Below are 17,716 nucleotides of genomic sequence, written 5' to 3' on the forward strand. Positions count from 1 at the left end.
TCCCCAGCATCTCTCCACCTTTGGGGACAAGCTCCCTCTCAGAGCTAATGCAAACTGCTGTCCCTTTTGCCTCAAGAGCAGAAGGGCTGCAGCTGAAAGAGCCTAGTTATCCCCTGGAAGGCCAGACTCGTGTAGCCATACTTCTTTCGAAGGGGACAAGCAGACCTAACACGGCTAAAACACACCAGAGGGCAAACACCAACATCCCCTCCCAACTAAGGGCAAAGCGCTAAGATGGCGGCCGGGGCTCGGCTTCAACCACGTGACGCGCGCCCTTCTCCCCGGGCTCCTTCCGGCCTGGCGGAGGCAACCGGCCTCCAGCGGCCTCTGCCACCTCCGTGAGGCTGAGGAGGCGGCCGCCGTCCCCCGGAGCCCCCGAGGGGGGGCTGAGGGGCAGCCGAGCAGCTCCCCCGAGAGCCCCCCTGAGCCCCTCAGGGACCTGCTGGGCCCCGAGGCCCGGCCTCCGCCGTGGAGGCTCAGGTGGGTGCCCCCCCTTTTTAGGATGCGGGGAGGTTTTCGGGTGGGGGCTGTCGCCGTGGTGTCGTGACAGGGGGAGGCTGGGGGTGGTAGTGACAGGCGTTTGGGGTTCCGAAAGTGCTTCGTGTTTTTGCCCGTGGTGCTGCTTGAGGCTCTGCAGCCTCCCTTGAGCCGCGGGGGTACCAAGCAGATGCTCCAGGGAGCTCTGCTTGCCTCTATTTAAGCCATATCTTTTTATTATAACCTCTATAATGTTATTTATAGCTGCTGCGATATTTATCATTTATAACTGCGCTGAGAATCTTCTGTCCCTTCCCTTAAAATTTTCTTTTTTCACCCTTATTTCTATTTTTATTTTCGTTTGTGTCACCTATGAGGCCAGCTGGCCTCAGAGGATAACCCCCAAGCTACCAAAACCCCCCCGTGCACTCCATAGCCCTGGGGAAATCCCCTCCGATGGTTCACCAAAGCGGTTTTGAGAAAGTCCCTTTAAACCCTTACCGAAAGTGAAAGCATTTCAGGCACACTTGTTTTGCTGGCTGGTGGCAAAGTAAGTCACAAAGGCTTTGTTAGAGATTCTCTTGCAATTTAGTTACATTGAAATATTAATTTACGATAAACAGTAGATATTTTGCATATAGAGTGATAGATTTATCTTTGTGAAGGGAAAACGTATCTTTTTTTATGCAGGATGGGAAAGGGTAAGTTTAATTGGAGACTCCAGTGTTTGTTTTCTGGCTTAATAGATGAGTAAGGAATCACAAATGTACAAAACTATAAAATATCATATTCATAAAAAGATGAGTGTACAATTTGTAGCTTTATTTATGCATTACAACTCCAGACTTTGTCTGGATGCCCCAAAGCTGTGGATACCTTTTTGTTTCTCAGGTGTATGTTAAGTAGACTTACAGGTATGAGGTGCTTCTTCAGCGTACCCTAAATATGCAAAATCAGTGTTTAAAGTTATTAATGGGAATTATGAGATGTATTTTGGAAAAGGAGAACAGCTCTGTCAGATTGACTTTAAGACAATCTTTGGAAAATGGAATGTGTTTGTTGCATTCTGCTTGTAAATGCTGTATTTTGCCTTGGCTGTAAGATAATAACAACATCTCAGCAAGAAAAAGCCGGGTTGCCTCACCTGGTTTGACCAGACACCATTCAAATTATAGGAAACAAAACAGAAGGGTTGTTAAACTTGTGCAGTTAGCCACTCTGGCTCTTCTCTGGAAGAGACTCTTGTCTTTGTAGCATTCAAAGATTCTTTGTAGCTGGCTAAAGCTGGGGCTGAGATAAGGTTGACAAGTGAATTTAGGAGCTGTTGGATTTTTGCCTATTTTGTTTGTTTGTTTGTTTTTGTTTGTTTTTGTTTTCAGAAAACATGTCTTGAGCAAGGAACAGTCTCTGTGCAAATGGGTAGTAGCATCTGATTCCCCTATTCTGTCTCCTCCTTCCTGAGAGCTCTGTGCTGATAAACAAGAATAAGAAAATGAAACCATTTAATCAGAGTTGATGCCAGTCTCAGTGCATAAATGCCAACGCTTTAAGTGCCTTTCTATATAAATTAAAAGATGTCTTGCATAGGATTCCAAATGTCCAAAAGCCAAGTGTTCCATGCTTTAATATCCAAATCGATTTTTTTTTCTGTCGAGATCACTGCGTCTGGCTTTCCTTGCCCTCTCTCTGCCTTCCCTGTTTCTTGTTGTGGTTTTTGTTTGTTTTGCTTTGTTTTCAGGGACACGCTGATGCCCTCACAGAGGTTACTGCTTCCTCTCAGCTGAATAACCTCTGGTGATGAATTCAGCCTAAACTATTACCTGGGAGACAGGGAACTGCTCTGTTCAGCCGCAACCATCTTCTCCCCAGTGATGGGAACTTTATTGCCTGGTGCAGATTTACAGTACACATCACCTCTAATCTCAGCCTCTGTTCTTTATGTTGCTTGTGCTCAGTGTGCCTTTTCTAACTTTGCAGCGGGAGTGGGAAGAGCATCTCTTGGACTGTGACAAGTGATGCCCTGCTATGTCATTGTTATGATACCAGAATTTTACAGTACCATTTAATGATACTGTTAAACGTGCTTTCTTGTCAAACGATTGAGACTGGGGAGACAAAGATCTCTCTCATCGCTGTAGCAGATCTCACTTTGCTGGAGGGATGAGAACTTTACCTTACGGTATTCTCATGGCGAGGCTTGTGGTACTGAGATGTTCCTTCATGATAGCTCCTTTCTGTCTTGCCAAAGAGAGTAATAATTCACGTTCAACCACCGCTGGTCTAGAAAGGCTATTGAAGCAAGGAAGCAGAAGAAGCAAGAAGAAGCAAAAAGGCAGAGGTACAGCAAATACATGTTTTAAAAGGGGATTGGAATGAGCAGCCCTTTCCGTGGCAGGGCAGAAGAATTGTATCACAGGGTCTGATGAATCAGCAAATTCTGTCATTCCATTTTACGTGAGAGGTTAGGAAGAGATTTAATTTCACTTGAAATACCAAGGTATTTCCAAATACCAAATCCAAAGCAGGGGGCTCCTGAATTAGCTCTGTCTCGGTCCAGCTTTCACGCTCTTTCCAGGGTTTTTGATAATAGTGTGGTTTTCAGATTCCCCTCATCACCAAAATGCATAGGATTCATTTTATACTCAAGGGGGTTGTTTGTTTGCTTTTGTTGTTTCTGTGTTGTTGTTTTTTGTTTCTTTGTTTTTACAGAGTTCTGCAGTATTGTTTAAACTCAATGAAAAACCACAATATCTTAATGCAGGAAAGCTATATGAAAAGACTGATTATTTTCCTTTCTTTTTCCTTCCAACAATGCTTTTGTTTTAAAAGAATGGCACAAAAGAAGTATTTAATAGCAAAACTGACAAGTTGCTTACGAGAAGACAAAATTCAGCTATGGAAACCACCATACACAAATGAGAATAAGGAAGCTGGTGAAGAGATGAAGGTAAATATTCTGTCTTGAGTTGGTGTCACGTGCTTTTCGTGTCGTATTACTGGAGTATTTTGCCAGTTTTTTTCTTGCTGTTTTCTTAGGAGCTTGCACAGAAATATTCATCCAAGCTGAATATCAATGAGAATGATGCAGAGAATATGCTTGAAGAAATACGATGTAAAGCAATTGAGCGTGGAGCAGGAAATGAAAATTTTAAAGTGACTGGGATTGCAAGACTTGATATATATCTGCCTCGTAGAAAAGTAAGTGCCATTGCAGAAAAGTTGGGATAAGTACCTTTATTCTACAGCCTTTTGAGTTCAAGTTTTGCATCGAATTCAAATGTTCTCGCTTCCTCAACTTTTTGGGGTGATTTGCATAAGAGTTCTGTGTTGAGGTATAAAAAATACGTTGGGGAGAAGTTCTGTGGGTATATTTTAGTTTCCCAGATACACAGAAATAGCACGGCAAAGGAATATAATAGAATATAATATTGAGAAATTACTAATTGTCTTCCCTTTAGGATTTAATGAGGAATGATCTTTCAATTAAGAAAAGTACATTAGATTTAAGTGTCTGTCTAGTTCAATTTGATTCCTTCTGACTTAACCACTCACATTAGCAGTAAAGAGCAGATTTATTTTTTTCTGTTGTGAAATACCTAAAGTTGCATTAGCATATGAATATCACTTTATTACCACTATCATTGTTTGAATGACAGCTTTAATTTAAAAAAAAGAAAACTTTAAGTGCAATAAGCAACTTGAATGCAGTGTCATCTTAGGCTGTGTGTGGATGATGATATCGAAAAGAACTCCTTTGGCTTTTAACCGTGGCATTTGGCAGGGTTCTTACAGTGACTTTACATCATCCTCGTGTAACTCCTCCAGCCCAGGCAGCTAACTATACCTACTTTAAGGTACATCCGGTGTTTGAACTTGGAAACGAGAGGGGTGGTTTTCTGTTATGATGGTACGCATCTATTCTAAGTCAGGACCAAAAAGCTTGACATAGTTAGAACAGCACTAAGACTTGCCCCTTTAAATCCAGGCTTCAGCCTTTAGTTCATGCATAGCACACACCAGAATAATGAAGTGAATCCGACTAAGTCGGTGTCACGCTAGTCACCCTGCTGGATTCCGTGGCTACGTCTACCCTAGTCAGCTCAGCCCCCACGGGGCCAGCTGGCTGCTGTTCCACAGTCAGACATCCTGTGGATTGTTAGCATCATCTCTGATGCAGTTTTGCCCAGGCCACCTGGTATTCTGCCAAGCCATGACCAGGTGCAGTGTAAGGGCTGATGTGGGCCGGGGACTGATTTCCATCAGTTTGGACACAGCTGCTCGGCTTTGAAAGCTGAGAGGAATCACAAGTTGGTCACGGGACAGAGAACAGGCCTTTGGTTAGGGTTTTTAGCAGGGCAGACAAAGCCAGTCTCTGGCAAGCACAACTGCGATCTCCAGGCAGTTCCCAGTTTTGATCCTGCTCTGTGGGAGCAGCATCTTCCCCAGTGCTCTATATCTTCATCCACTCTGATAACAGTAAAAGAGAACTCCCCTACTTAGGGACACTTAAAGATTGTAGTCATTAGCAACAGAAGTGATGGTCACTCTGGAAAAGGGCAGTATTTTCTACTGAAGACGATGATAACATCTGCTTCAGAAGGATTTTTTTTGTTGTTGTTGTTACTGAATAATTTAAAAAACACAGCACAGTCATAATTGTTCTCTCTCCTGTAGTGAAAATTAATTACTAGGGGACGTGATGGTCAAAAGGGTAGAGGGTGTTAAGTGATTGCCATGCAGTTAAAGCAAACAAATAGTTTCATAATTCCTCTTTTCAATGCTACTGGGCATAAGGGAATTAATTCATTTAAAATTCCAGTTTATCTAATCTGGGGCCAGACACACTAATAAGGAATTAATCATAACTTAGCCAGTCACAGGTGAGTGGCATAATTACAAAGCAGAGTTCAGATTGGAAGTGCATAATTAAATTAGTCAGTTTAAATTGTTTGGTTCTGAATTTGGATTTATCTAATTCCCCATCTTCTGCCGTTGTAATGCTTATTTTTAGCACTGCATAGCAAGTGCAAGACTCCCTGCCCAGAAATTACTAATATGTATGCCAAGCCATAACCCTGTTAACATGATTATTATTTGAGGAAGAAATTGTAGTTGTTGTAAAACAGTTGATTACGAAAATGTCCAAAGTATCTTGATATCATGCTCTTTTCCTTCCCTCCTCCTTACCTCACCCAATATAATTACTACAGAGCAGAAAAATCCCACTGGAAACTAGCCTGTTCATCACAGGCAAGGAGCTCAGATCACAGTAAGTGTAATCACCTTTGGTTCTTCTCTTCTGAAGTAGCATACTGTCATGCAGTACTAAAAAAATACAAATGGTGTGCTATTTATTGCGTTGTCTTGAGCATTTTCTTAGCATTGAGTATGTCTGAATAGGATGTCCAGCGACCCTGTAGGGCAGTTCTTCATGTAAAAAGCCGTTGTTTAACAGATACAAAAAAAAAAAAAAGAAAAGGAAATTTACAACTGTGGAAGGAGACTCTCCTCTATAAATCACCAACAAGTACCTGGGAAGGCACCACTGATCAATGCTCCAAATCTGTAACAGGTTTTTTGAACAGTAACCATCAGCTTCTCTCCCTTCTGTATGTTTAACCATACTAAAATCAGATTCTTTTCTGCCTGGTTTGCTTCTCCCATTTTGTATCCCATCTTTTCCCTAAGTGATTTAGAAAGCTCTCTGACGTTATTTTTATTTTTAGCAGCCTTTTGTAGCAAAAGGTTAAACCAGTTATGAACATATTCATTTTCAAGTTTTGTCACTATTCTAATAGAAATATTGTTTATCCTTACAATTTTATATTAATGGGTGCAATGATTTATTTCACAGGATAGCACAGGAACATGCATTAAAAGAAAATGCTATCAAAATAATCATAAATAAGAAGCAGCTTGACCTGGGTATGTATCTCTAGTTGAGTATACTTCTGTGTTTTCCATTTTATTGCTTCTCAGAAGCAAAGTTTCTTGCAATTTTATTAATTTCTAAAATCCCCAAGGAATAGCAGTTATATTTGTCAGGTTTTGCTCTACAGGAAATGTAAGAAATCATAATGATCAAAAACCTCAGGAAGAATTAGAGTAATTATATGAATCCCTTCAGAAAGTAGATTTTCATCATTTATTAAGTGTTGAAACGCCCAAAGTATGTTTAAGAGGAACCATAAACTTCTCCAAAATCCATATTGTATAACAGCACATTCAAAAACTTTTTGTAATGTCTTACACATGTTCAACTTCAGCTACTTTCTTTTTATTGATTCCCTAAGCATATTTAGTTCCCTTGGAAGAGGTCAGATGTAGTTAAAGCCATAAACTTGATAATAAGAACTTGGCTTCGATTCCCACTTCATCTGTCCTGGTACTGTTGTGGTGTATGATTCTGGACACATTTAAACTCACATTATTCCACTTTTTTTTCCTGGAGATCAACTAACTGAAATAGAAACACTCATATTTCTTGAACGCTTTGGAAAAAAGCAAACAAAGAAACATACCAGTCATTTTAAAAGCATTTTTAAAATGCCCGTCTGCTTCTGGTTTCTGAATTCCTGCTGAAGAGGTCAGTAGTTGTCAGTGGTTTTGACTGAGCACTTGGGTCTAGTAATTACTGTAGTTCTCCAGTACAGTGCAAGTAAGGCAAGGGGCTGTTTAGGTTGCTTTTTATTTTCCAGTGGCAGTACAACATAAAATGGTCTCTCTTTGTAAATCCAGTATTTGTATTTCATTCATCATGCTTTATTTTGCAGGAAGAACTCTTGAAGATCAAGGCGTAACACACAACGCGAAAGTGATGGTACTTCAACTGGAACAGAGCGATGAGGAAACTAAAAGAAAGGTTCGGGAAGAAGAACTTCAACGCAAGAAAGAAAAGGACATAAGTGACAAGATGCAAAGAACTAAGAAGGGTTTGGAGATTCTAGCAGAGAGAGGTGAGGGAGAATTGGTTTGGAGGTGGAGAGCTAGGCACTTGTTAACTCTCGAAGATCAAAACCTGTCCTCTCAGTGGCCTTTCAGTTTAGAAGAGTACCTCTACCATGGCCAGACTTCAGCTTACACTGTTGTAGTTTTCTGACAACTCTAAAACTGACTTTTAAGTTGATTAAAACTTCCTCTTCTACTCTAACTCCTATAAAACTGGAATGCTAGAAAATATTTGGCACTTTGAGAGGGATATAAAATGAATCAATTATTATTTAATTGGCACTTGACAGTTAGGGGACTGACAACGCTGAGAACAGGCTTTAAATTTATTGTACACATAAGGACAGTGGAATAATGTATTATAAGTCATTACACACTTTTTTTGTAGTTTACCTCAGATACGACTGTGCGTAACCATGGTTTCATTGTGCAGAACAGCTCACTTGTCATTCTGATCTGTAATGTGGCTGTTCTTTTCTCATTGTGTTTGATCCTGATTGCTAGCAACCGTGGATTAAGTTAAAGGGATATAGTCAATTTAACCTCATTTTGAAAAATTATTACTGTTAAGTGTGTCCATGAATTGCACTGCTAGATGGTGAGTTTAAATCATTTTGCTACTTTATTGTTTTGAAAAATCCACAAACAAGAAATTGAAATTGAGTATGTAACGAATTCCTGCCAAACGCAAAAAAATATACGTGAACAAAGCTGCTTTTAACAGTCAGTGACAGCCCATTTCTTACTATAATGTCGTATTTTGAACAAGTTAAAAAAGTGATTCCTTGTATTGACTTAAGGGGTAGTTTAGATCCCAACCCTTGGATCCTGTATAGGGCATTTTAAAGATATTTACCACTGTCAGTTATAGCATAATGCCAGAGTGTGGCATGGAGTCCATAACGGTTTCATACTCAAGTCTCAAGGCTCAAGTCTCTCTGCGAAGCTATGTGAAATTTAAAAAAAGATTTAACAAACCTTTTGTAAGGTTTTAATCTCAGCAAACTCCTCTTAATTGTCTTTTGTTTATAAGAAAAACATCTTTTCATTTTAAATCAAATGTAGGTGAGAACAAAATTGATAGTTTCGTCATAAACATTAAATATATAGGGAATGGAAAACACTGAGCTGTTTTTTTTTTTATCAACTGTTCTGAGGGTTTTCTTGTATTATGTAGACTTTATTTGATAAAGGATTTCAGGTGTCATATAAAATGTAGGTGTTTTTGTCTTCTGCAAAAAAATCTTTACAATTCATGTAAATTAAGTTGGGTCTAAATTTCTGGATGATGATAGCTCACTAAGTAAGAGGCCCTAAAAGTTTCTTGTGCCTGGCTGGTCGAGGCCATTGGTGGTAGGTCTGTCCAAAGCAAGCCTTCATATGTAATTCAGATTTTTTGGTTTTACTTGCTTTTTGTTTAACCATGCACTTAATGGCATAATCTTATGACAGCAATGTTATTTTGTTGGTAGGTGGTACTTAAAACTAAGACTGCTTTTTTGTATGTTTCAGAGGAGTACTTAGATCCAGATACTACTCCATATCTAGATATAGCTAATCAGACTGGGAGGTCAATCGAGATTCCTCCTCAAGCTAAAAAAGTAAGTAAAAATTACCTTACAAAGGTAATAAAATAGCTTTGTAAAGCTTAATCAGTGAAGTATGTTAAATGTGAGATTGAAATACACTCAGGCTTTTGGGGGATTGTACACTGGGTCCAGTAGATGTATGCTTAATAGAAATAATTTTGAAATAAAAGTAGAACTCTATAACTGGGAATACTTGAGTCATCTCAAGACAGACCCCTAATTGCTGATATAATTGATGTAATCTTGCCTTAGTTTTGTGTTTTAAGATGAGCTGTAACTTTGTTATATCATACCACCTGTTTTTAATTTGAGTTGCCCTAGAATCACATGAAAATAACTTGTTCTTTAGGCTCAGTCGGTTTCAGTTGGAAACTTGCTGAGTCTCACAAAATCGGACTCTTCAAAAATAGTTTTGAGATCTTTTGCACTGTGACCTCTCTCAGATTTAAATCTGTTCACGTTCAAGGCCAACATTCTCAGCTGAAAATCTTTGGCTGGGTGCGTGCATTGAATTGTAGTACGAGTGACACACCTGATGTTGGCTGCTGAAGCAAAAGAGTGGTGGTAGACACTGTCTTTTCAGATTTTTGGATTTGATGAAGATAAATAGAAAATTCTCTACAAAATGCTTTGAATTATGCCCAGTAAAAAAAAAAAAATGGGGAGATAAACGAGTAGGCCCCAACATGTGTTAATTGCAGCTCTAGCATCAGTTTTCTGGCTCATCTTGAGTTTCTGGATGATTGGAAAAAATAACTGCCCATTCCCACAATGCATATTGTCGTGATGAAGTGCTGAAAGTAGTAACTCGCACTAAGAGTTGAAGCATCAAATGTGCAATCACACAAGCTTTCATCACTATTGAACATGGGTGAGAAGAACTATTGCAGATTGTTTCTGTCAAGAAATATTATTTGTATTTCCATTTGTCATACTGCAGGAACTAGAGTGTTTTCCTGCCACGTTCAAGGTTTAATTTTCAATTCTGAGGTTTTGCAGGAGGTGAATCATTAAAGTTTACAAGGTAGTGTTAATAACTAAGCGAAACAAATTTGATACTGGTAGGAAGCGTAGGACCTACAAAGTACTTAGATTTTCAATAATGACTGATAAAAAGCTATCTAGGGTTTCGGTCTTAAATTTGGTACAGCATCTCATGTGTTGTCAGTAGCATTCGTTGCTTTTAATTAGACGATACCTTAATATTAGTAGCTGGGAGGAAAGTATGAAGCAACGTTGAAATAGTGTTGCTCTTACTGAACTGATAGAATGGTACTTTTTTAGAAAGAACAAGGGCACTATTGGATTACCTAGATACCACTTTTCAGTTATAAAAGTGAGCTGAGGGGAGTGCAGAAATGTCTCAATATGTTTTTCATAGGCACTTCATGTTTTCAGGCACTCGTGCTGGCAATGGGCTATCATGAGAAGGGCAGAGCGTTAATGAAGAAGAAAGAATATGAAATAGCACTGCCATATTTGTTGGATGCTGATAAACACTTCTGGTAAGAACCTTTTTGAGTCCTTATACCTGGCTTTCCTGTACTCTCAACCAAATACAGGAACACCGTTAGGTCTGCCTGTGCCTGTAATTCGGGGCCTGTTTTGCCCAGGGTTACTTCACTCCCCCTTTGCAGATGGGAAATAGCAGACAAAGGCTCTGACTTTTGGTGACAGGTGGCTTCATGGAGAACAGCTGGAACAGATACTGCCACTGGGCAATTTAGTCTTTCATATAACATAAACAAACCATCAATATTCATGTACTGGGCTATAAATTGCTGTTGCTGGACAAGCAGATACAGCTACTCTTTTGCAATTGCTCCTGTGAGGGAATAATTTCCTGCAAAGGGTGGAGCAGATAGCAGAGGTCAGTAAGCACGTCAGGGTTTCTGCAGGAAACTATTTTGCTGTCAGCAGTCAGAACCTGAAGTTGCTCTTTTGAGAACACCAAAAGTATCATTGTCCCCATCTGCTTCTCATCTGTGCGGGCACGCAAGGAGACTGGCACAGAACCCAGCGTGATCACTTGCACTGAGGAAGATGGTTGATCTCTGTCCTCTTAAAGGTTACATGGGGTTTAATTCCATCCTGCATTTAAAGAGATGCTATCTTGAATAATAACAAAATTACGACAGTCACAATTAATTCTTCGAGGTGTAGTGTTGTCGTTCATGTCCTGTGTATTAGTGAATGTGTTGGGAGATCGATGTTTTATTAAAGTTCCATTGGTGACAGTTTGCCTCGAATAAGAAGCACGTGCTTCCTCAAATATGTGAGTATACATACTTCTAGCATGTTGCTTCATTAGTATTAAAAAAAAGTGTGGAAAAAGCAAACAACCACCCCTTTGCTTTCCCCCACCCCCCAAAAACTAAATTTTTGTTTTCCAGTGAGTGTAGCACAGAGCTGCTGAACACCGTCGATAATTATGCAGTGCTGCAGCTGGATATCGTGTGGTGCTACTTCCGCCTGGAGCAGCTGGACTGCCTGGATGATGCCGAGAAAAAGCTGACCACAGCCCATAGATGCTTCCAGAGGTGCTATGGGGAGAACCACGAAAGGCTGATTGATATCAAAGTACGATGGTTTTGATTTAATTCAGATGGCTTTGGTTTTTTCTACATATATTCAGTTATTGCTCAAATATTACAAGGCCTTCTTGTAGAAGTTTAATGTTTTCTCATGCTTCGTTAGCTGGTTATCTAGTTGTGTCACTGCCAGCATGGTGAAAGTGTTGGACCTGACAACAAGATCACAGCAAACATGTGCTTAAATGCACAGACGTCCCTGTTCTAGACGTGATGCTTTCTCTGCATACTAAGTGCTGTATATTAGAGACTACGTTTTCTTTGTATAGTGTTCTATTGGTAATGGATTCACGTTCTTATTTATGTTTCCCCTTCTTCCTCCCTTTGTTTAACAATTCTTTAGGGAAGCTATGGTCGTGAGAAGGTTTTATTTCTACGGCTTTACCTTCTTCAGGGGATAGGACACTATCACAGCGGCAGAGAAAAGGAGGCTGCTGAGTACATTCAGAAGGTAAGACACAATTAGGGAAAACTTTCAGGTTGTTTACACTAGGAACCATATTCAAGGAAAAATGCTCCTGTATTTGGGTTCTGTGTTGCACCTACCTGTTGTTTGCTTGCTCAGAAAAATGGGGAGAAACTTTTTTTTCCATTTGTGTGTTAGCAACAGTGTTGGTAACACCACTTTGTTCTCTTTACATACAGGCATCTCGTTTATATGAAGAGCTGTACATAGATCCTGAAAAAGTCTATCGCCTGTCGCTCCTGGGATTCTCCGAACAGGAAGCTCGCCTTGCCCTGCGAGCGTGCCATGGGAATGTGGAGCATGCTGCCAATCTCATCACCAACAGGAGAGAGGTATGGTGCAGGACTGTATCTGTTGGGGTGTCGTGTCTTGCGTGATTAATGCACCGTGGTGCTAAATTAAGGACTTTGATTATTCTGCTTTGGCGCCGTTACTGTAACTAACAGCTTGACATCTGCTGCCACAAGTTTGAAACCAAAACTTAACAAAACAAGAGAACCTCTATCCCAAAACACATGGGATGAGAGAGCCAAAGACCTGTGGATATGCTACAGAGGTACATCGGAAGGGTTTGTCCCAGTGTTTGCTACTCAGCTCTTGCCCTGTATGCAAAGAAAGCCACCATGGTCAAAGTTATCACTCCTGGCATGGAAGGCAGGAGGCTGCACACTCAAGTGCTGTTAGGGAGACCGTGAGGCTGCGCTGTATTGCTTTGGGCTTACAAGATCCATGAGGGGAGGAGGCTGTTCTGTGTTGGCGTGAAAGAGGCTGAGGGTGTTGCCTGGATTTGAAGCACCTGAACTTACTTTTGGTAAGTCAAGGTGGCACTTCTGGACTTCAGACACTGAAATGTGGATAGAAAAGTCAAACGGCGAAGAGAACTTGCTGGCCACGTGCCCAGTTCTGACTGTATGTCCTTGGCAAGTCTTGTCTACGGGCCCATCTGCCAAACTGGTTTATCACTTACCACACAGGGCCTATAATAGCTGTGATAGCATAAGAATCTGATCTGCTGAGACTTCAGAGCAGAAGTACAGCCACAGTGCTTGCTCATGGGAATACAACTTTATTTAGGGATGAGTGTCTGGCAGCAAAATCTATATTTAAAACAAGAAATCCTTTTTCCTCAAGAAATTCAAACACAAGTAAATCCAAGAAACCATATGCACCAGAGGGAGGCTGAAGTATTGCCATGCACAGTTAGCTTTGTAATGCTGTGTTCTTGCAGGAAAAAGCACAGATAAGGAGGGAGGAGAGAGCTAAAAGAAGGCAGCGACTAGAAGACATAAACACCTTGAAAAGTATGGGCTATTCAGAGAGAGCTGCTCAAGTAGCTCTTCATCATGCACAAGGAAACCTGGATCAAGCCTTTAAGGTAAGTGGTTTTCAGGAGCAGTGCTTCTGTACCAAAGCAAATACATCTGGGGGGGGAATTGCTTAGCAGATATTCTGCCTTCTGTATTGGTTAGCTCAGAGCAACCCTTTTTTGAACTGTAATGACTGAACTTCTTCCTGACCCAGTGAATCAAACATCAAAGATGGCTGAGGTTTTGCTTGTATCAACCGTAGGGCTAAACAAACATCCATATTGAGGACTAATATGACTGCATTGCTCTATTCTGACCGCTCTCTGTTTTACTGTAGTTTATTCTGGACAATCCAGAATTATTGTTGGAAAATGATGATGACGATGATCCCGTGGCCATGGACCAGTTTCAAGTTTCCCAAGAAAGTATTGATCAAGTAAGTCAGACCTTTTTCTTTCTCGGGAGCTGGTAGTCATGTTTATGAATTATGCCTTCAGCCCCACCAGATCTTCCTTAGGCGAAGCTGTACAAATATTCTTTGTCCCGTGTCCCTCGTGAGCTGTCACGCTTCCATTGTCTCACATCCGCCCCTCGCAGTGAACTCGCGCTCCAGCTGAATCGTAATTCCTGTTTACTTCCTGCCCCTCACACCAAGCTGTTGTGCACAAATGCGAAGGGAAGTGTGTGCACTCGAATGCTCTAACCCTAAAAGGACAGCAGATGAGAAATGTATTCAAGTCTTTAAGCATATTATAGTGCACAAGGGAAAGAGTTGGCATGTGCCTTTCTCACCACAGGCCATCTGAAAAGCTCCACGATAGTTTGTGTGGCTCTGCAATTAGTGTCAGACAGGCAGGAAAACTATACTGCATAGAAAAAGTAAATAGCATTCCAGGAATGTGAATGTGCTGGAGTGCTTTGAAGTTTCCTTTTGAAAACAGACGAAGAGTTGGTCTGATGTTAAACAAGAGGCTCTTGATTCTGCTCAACATCCCCATTCCTTTAATAGGTCACTGCCCTGTTGTTAACTGTTCCAGTAAGCCAGAGTCAGTGTCCTGGAATTCCTGGTATGCAACGCTTTCCTCTGTGCGAGAGGAGTGACTGTCAGACGCACAGTCAGATTCCTGTCAGTCACTGATGCTGAATGAGCTTGGATTTCTCCATATGTACTGATTTTTATTTTTTTTCCCTCCCTCCCTCCTGTAGCTGATGTACATGGGTTTCAGCCACGAGTCGGCAAAGCAAGCTTTAAAGGTCTTTAAAGGCAACATCCACTTAGCTTCCCAGACCCTTGCTCACTATGGGGGAGTTCTGCCTGCCTCGTTGCAGCTGTCTTCTGAAGGGTCCAGTCCATCAGAAGAATCTGCTTCATCTAAAGACTCGCCCACAGAGTCTGCAGGTAAGAATTCCTGCGTGCCGCAAGGGACCTAACGCTAAGAACTCCCACCTACCTGTACTCATCACACCAATTAGGATTAAAACCAAACCAGCCTCTCCCTGCCTGTACCTTTTCAGAGAGCGAGCAGTAAGTTAAGACTGTCATTCTTCCTGGACCTACACCATTGTAGGTGATGATTTTTGGCTTGCTAATACCTGATTTCTGATTGCTAAGAAGTTTTATTCCAAATTTGTGCTGTACAGTAGCCGATTTGACCGCATATCCCATACTGTGATACAGCTGTAACTGATACTCGCCGCTTACCAGGGAGGAGCATTGCACATTCTCTCTCCCCCATGAGCTGTCAGAGCTCTAGGGATCCCCGTTGTACATCTAAGGGCTTTCCTACAGCCTTACATAGTAGGACAATTTGCCATCCTGTAACAGCTTTGGTAGAGCAATTTGAAACAAAAGGTGGTTTTACGGTAACTGGTTCTCGAAGGGCAGTGGTGGTGGCGAAAGGGGGAAAGTATAAACTTCTTCCAGCAATGAAATCACTGCTGTTTTCTGGGTTTTGTTTTTCTTTTTTAATTGAAGGTTCTTCTAGTTCACCGACAGACGAAGACATGGAGACCGATGCAGTCAATGAAATCCTAGAGGATATTCCTGAACACGAAGAGGATTATCTGGATTTAACACTGGAGGAGGAAGAACAGATCATTCATGAATACTTATCCTATATACAAGTACCACAGCATTAAATCTCATTACCTCTACTTCAGTTACATGCTCTTCCCCTGACAAATTGAGTTTGGATTATAAACGCATCTTCAGCTTATCTCTTACTAAATGCCTTGAATTCAGTTAAACTGTAGGTGAAACACTTAATTCCTGCGTATTTATAAATCTGCTTAAAGCCTACATTTGTGATACGTTGTAATTTATTGTCATAGCAGAAAAATAGAAGCGTTTATTTTCAGAAGAAAATTTAATAGAACTTAACTATATTTTTATTGTGAAATAAGTTGATTCACTTAGAATACAGGTAAATAAGCATTTCTATGCCATTTTAAAATACCAGCTTTAAAAATTGTTTGTAAATGAGAAACCTAGCTGATGAGGCTGTAGAGGTATCTATTTACAAACCGTTCTTTTCTTCTGAAAGATTTCTAAGAGTCATTTATGTATCCGTGCATGGATTTATACTGCATCTTGCTTGTCACTTCATGCAGGTGTTACACAGGCAATAAAGATAACTATATGCTGCTTCAGCTTTCCGTCAGTCTTGTGTTCTTTGCTCTTAAAAAGCTGCAGGAACCCTTCTGTAAGCTCTGCGTGTGTCTAGGGGAGGTATTTCAGTTTGTACCTAAGTAACCAGTTTTCCCAAGCAGCTGCCCCTCCTCTTGCAGGTACCTGACATACCTCAGATTGATTGAACTGTTTCATTTCATGCAGACCAGTTTCTTTAACTGGCTGTTGAACAAAACCCAGCTCAGCCACTATCGCAGTGGTTGTACCCAGCTAAATGGGTTCTCAACGTTGTGGAGACGTACTTGGGTTTGAGTGCCTTTTATAGCATCCAGGTTTCTGCTCTGGAAGCACTCCTCTCCGCATGGAAGGCAAGTTCGCTGTGCGTTAGCTCTTAAAAAATGTTTTATTTACTTTCAGTAGCTTCAGTCTCGCGGTAGAGGGAGCTCATGTCCTACCTGCTCCAGGCAGAGGCGCTGAAGCTGGTGGGAACGCAGAAACTAGCCAGGATCTTTGCGTAGAGGTAGGTCCAAAAAACCAAGAACCTTTTATGTGGTGCCAGTTGATTCTTACCCAGCATTTACCGATGGGGAAATGAGGGCTTGCAGTTGTGCTAGGGTGAACACAGTGCTGTAAGTAGAGCCACAGCCTGCAACACGATAGCACCATTCCAGCTATGGATTTGATAGGTCTCAGTAGTGGACTTTTTTTTTTTCCTGGCTACTTTAGCCAAAGGCAGCAAAAAGCAGGGAGTGACTATACCGTAAAGGAACTATTTGTGTTTACTTCACACTTATGCATCAAGACAAATGCTACAAAAATGGGGTAGTTTTGTATCTGGTCCTCATAGGTTGAAGTGTTTCTGAAGCCAGTAATACAAACTTCTGAGGAAAAAAAACAGCAACTGTTAAATCCCATTTCTCTAGAGGAGAGCACTGCAGAACCACTGACTGATATTGAGCAAAAAAAAAATATACAACAAAATGGGGGAAAAAAAAGTCAATAGAAAAAGCATGTAGTTTTGACAAGAAATAGGTGGGAAAGCATGAATTTTTGCTTTCCTTCAGCTAAAAGGTTCACAAACCTCCTGGCATGACGGCATTGCCTTATGCTAGCCCATAGGCATGCACTGAAGGCAGTGTTTGGCTGCACAGGGCTCGTTTCTCTTCTTTGAAGTGGCTTACATAGCAAAGTGGCAATGACAGCTCAAGAAGTGCACGTTTGTCCTTGAGGAATTTAAAATTAGCATCACAACACGCAGTGTCTGCCAGAGAAGCCATTCCTTAGTGATGTAATTCTGCCAGCACTGCCCCCAAGTAACTGTGCGTGCAGTTTTAACCCGGGCGGGAGGCATTGGCTAAAAGATGTAGTTAATTTTGAACCTGTACTTGAAGACACTGATATCTTTAGCAACAGGCAGAAATGGTACTGACTCATTAATTCCACTCCAGGAGATCTACATCTATTAAATCCATTTGTGATCTCCCTGTGCAGCTGCTCGGTCTGCCCCAAATGCCTGCAGTTCAAAGTTTTGAACAAAACCTATGTGCCAGGCCATCTGTGCAGCTCTGTCCAGCTCTGCTGAAGGCCTGCTACTTAGCATAGACTTAAAAGCAACATACAACTAAACTGAGCTGCATACCAAGCCCGCACCCCCAGCAACCAAGAGCCACCATCTCGTAAACGTTTCCCACAGGGCCAGCACCGAGCTA

At 41.2% G+C, this 17,716-nt stretch overlaps 1 protein-coding gene across 2 annotated transcripts; it reads left to right on the forward strand.

Moving 5' to 3' along the window:
* Nucleotides 1-268: 268 nt before the first annotated feature.
* Nucleotides 269-16,027, forward strand: NUB1 (negative regulator of ubiquitin like proteins 1). 2 transcript variants are annotated; one of them, XM_035554274.2, is made up of 16 exons: nucleotides 272-480; nucleotides 2,726-2,815; nucleotides 3,307-3,424; nucleotides 3,514-3,675; nucleotides 5,688-5,746; nucleotides 6,332-6,402; nucleotides 7,251-7,433; nucleotides 8,938-9,026; nucleotides 10,413-10,519; nucleotides 11,408-11,594; nucleotides 11,949-12,056; nucleotides 12,251-12,403; nucleotides 13,300-13,446; nucleotides 13,716-13,814; nucleotides 14,585-14,777; nucleotides 15,354-16,027. In XM_035554274.2, exons 3-16 carry the CDS (start codon nucleotides 3,308-3,310, stop codon nucleotides 15,515-15,517), a joined length of 1,839 nt encoding a protein of 612 aa, XP_035410167.1. In that variant the 5' UTR covers nucleotides 272-480; nucleotides 2,726-2,815; nucleotide 3,307; the 3' UTR covers nucleotides 15,518-16,027. The 2 variants fall into 2 exon arrangements, with proteins under 2 accessions (XP_035410166.1, XP_035410167.1); XM_035554273.2 differs by lacking the exon at nucleotides 2,726-2,815 and having other exon boundaries at nucleotides 269-480.
* The last annotated feature ends 1,689 nt before the right edge of the window (nucleotides 16,028-17,716 follow it).

Source organism: Cygnus atratus, chromosome 2 (assembly GCF_013377495.2).
Source record: "Cygnus atratus isolate AKBS03 ecotype Queensland, Australia chromosome 2, CAtr_DNAZoo_HiC_assembly, whole genome shotgun sequence".
Classification (NCBI taxonomy): Eukaryota; Metazoa; Chordata; class Aves; order Anseriformes; family Anatidae; genus Cygnus; species Cygnus atratus.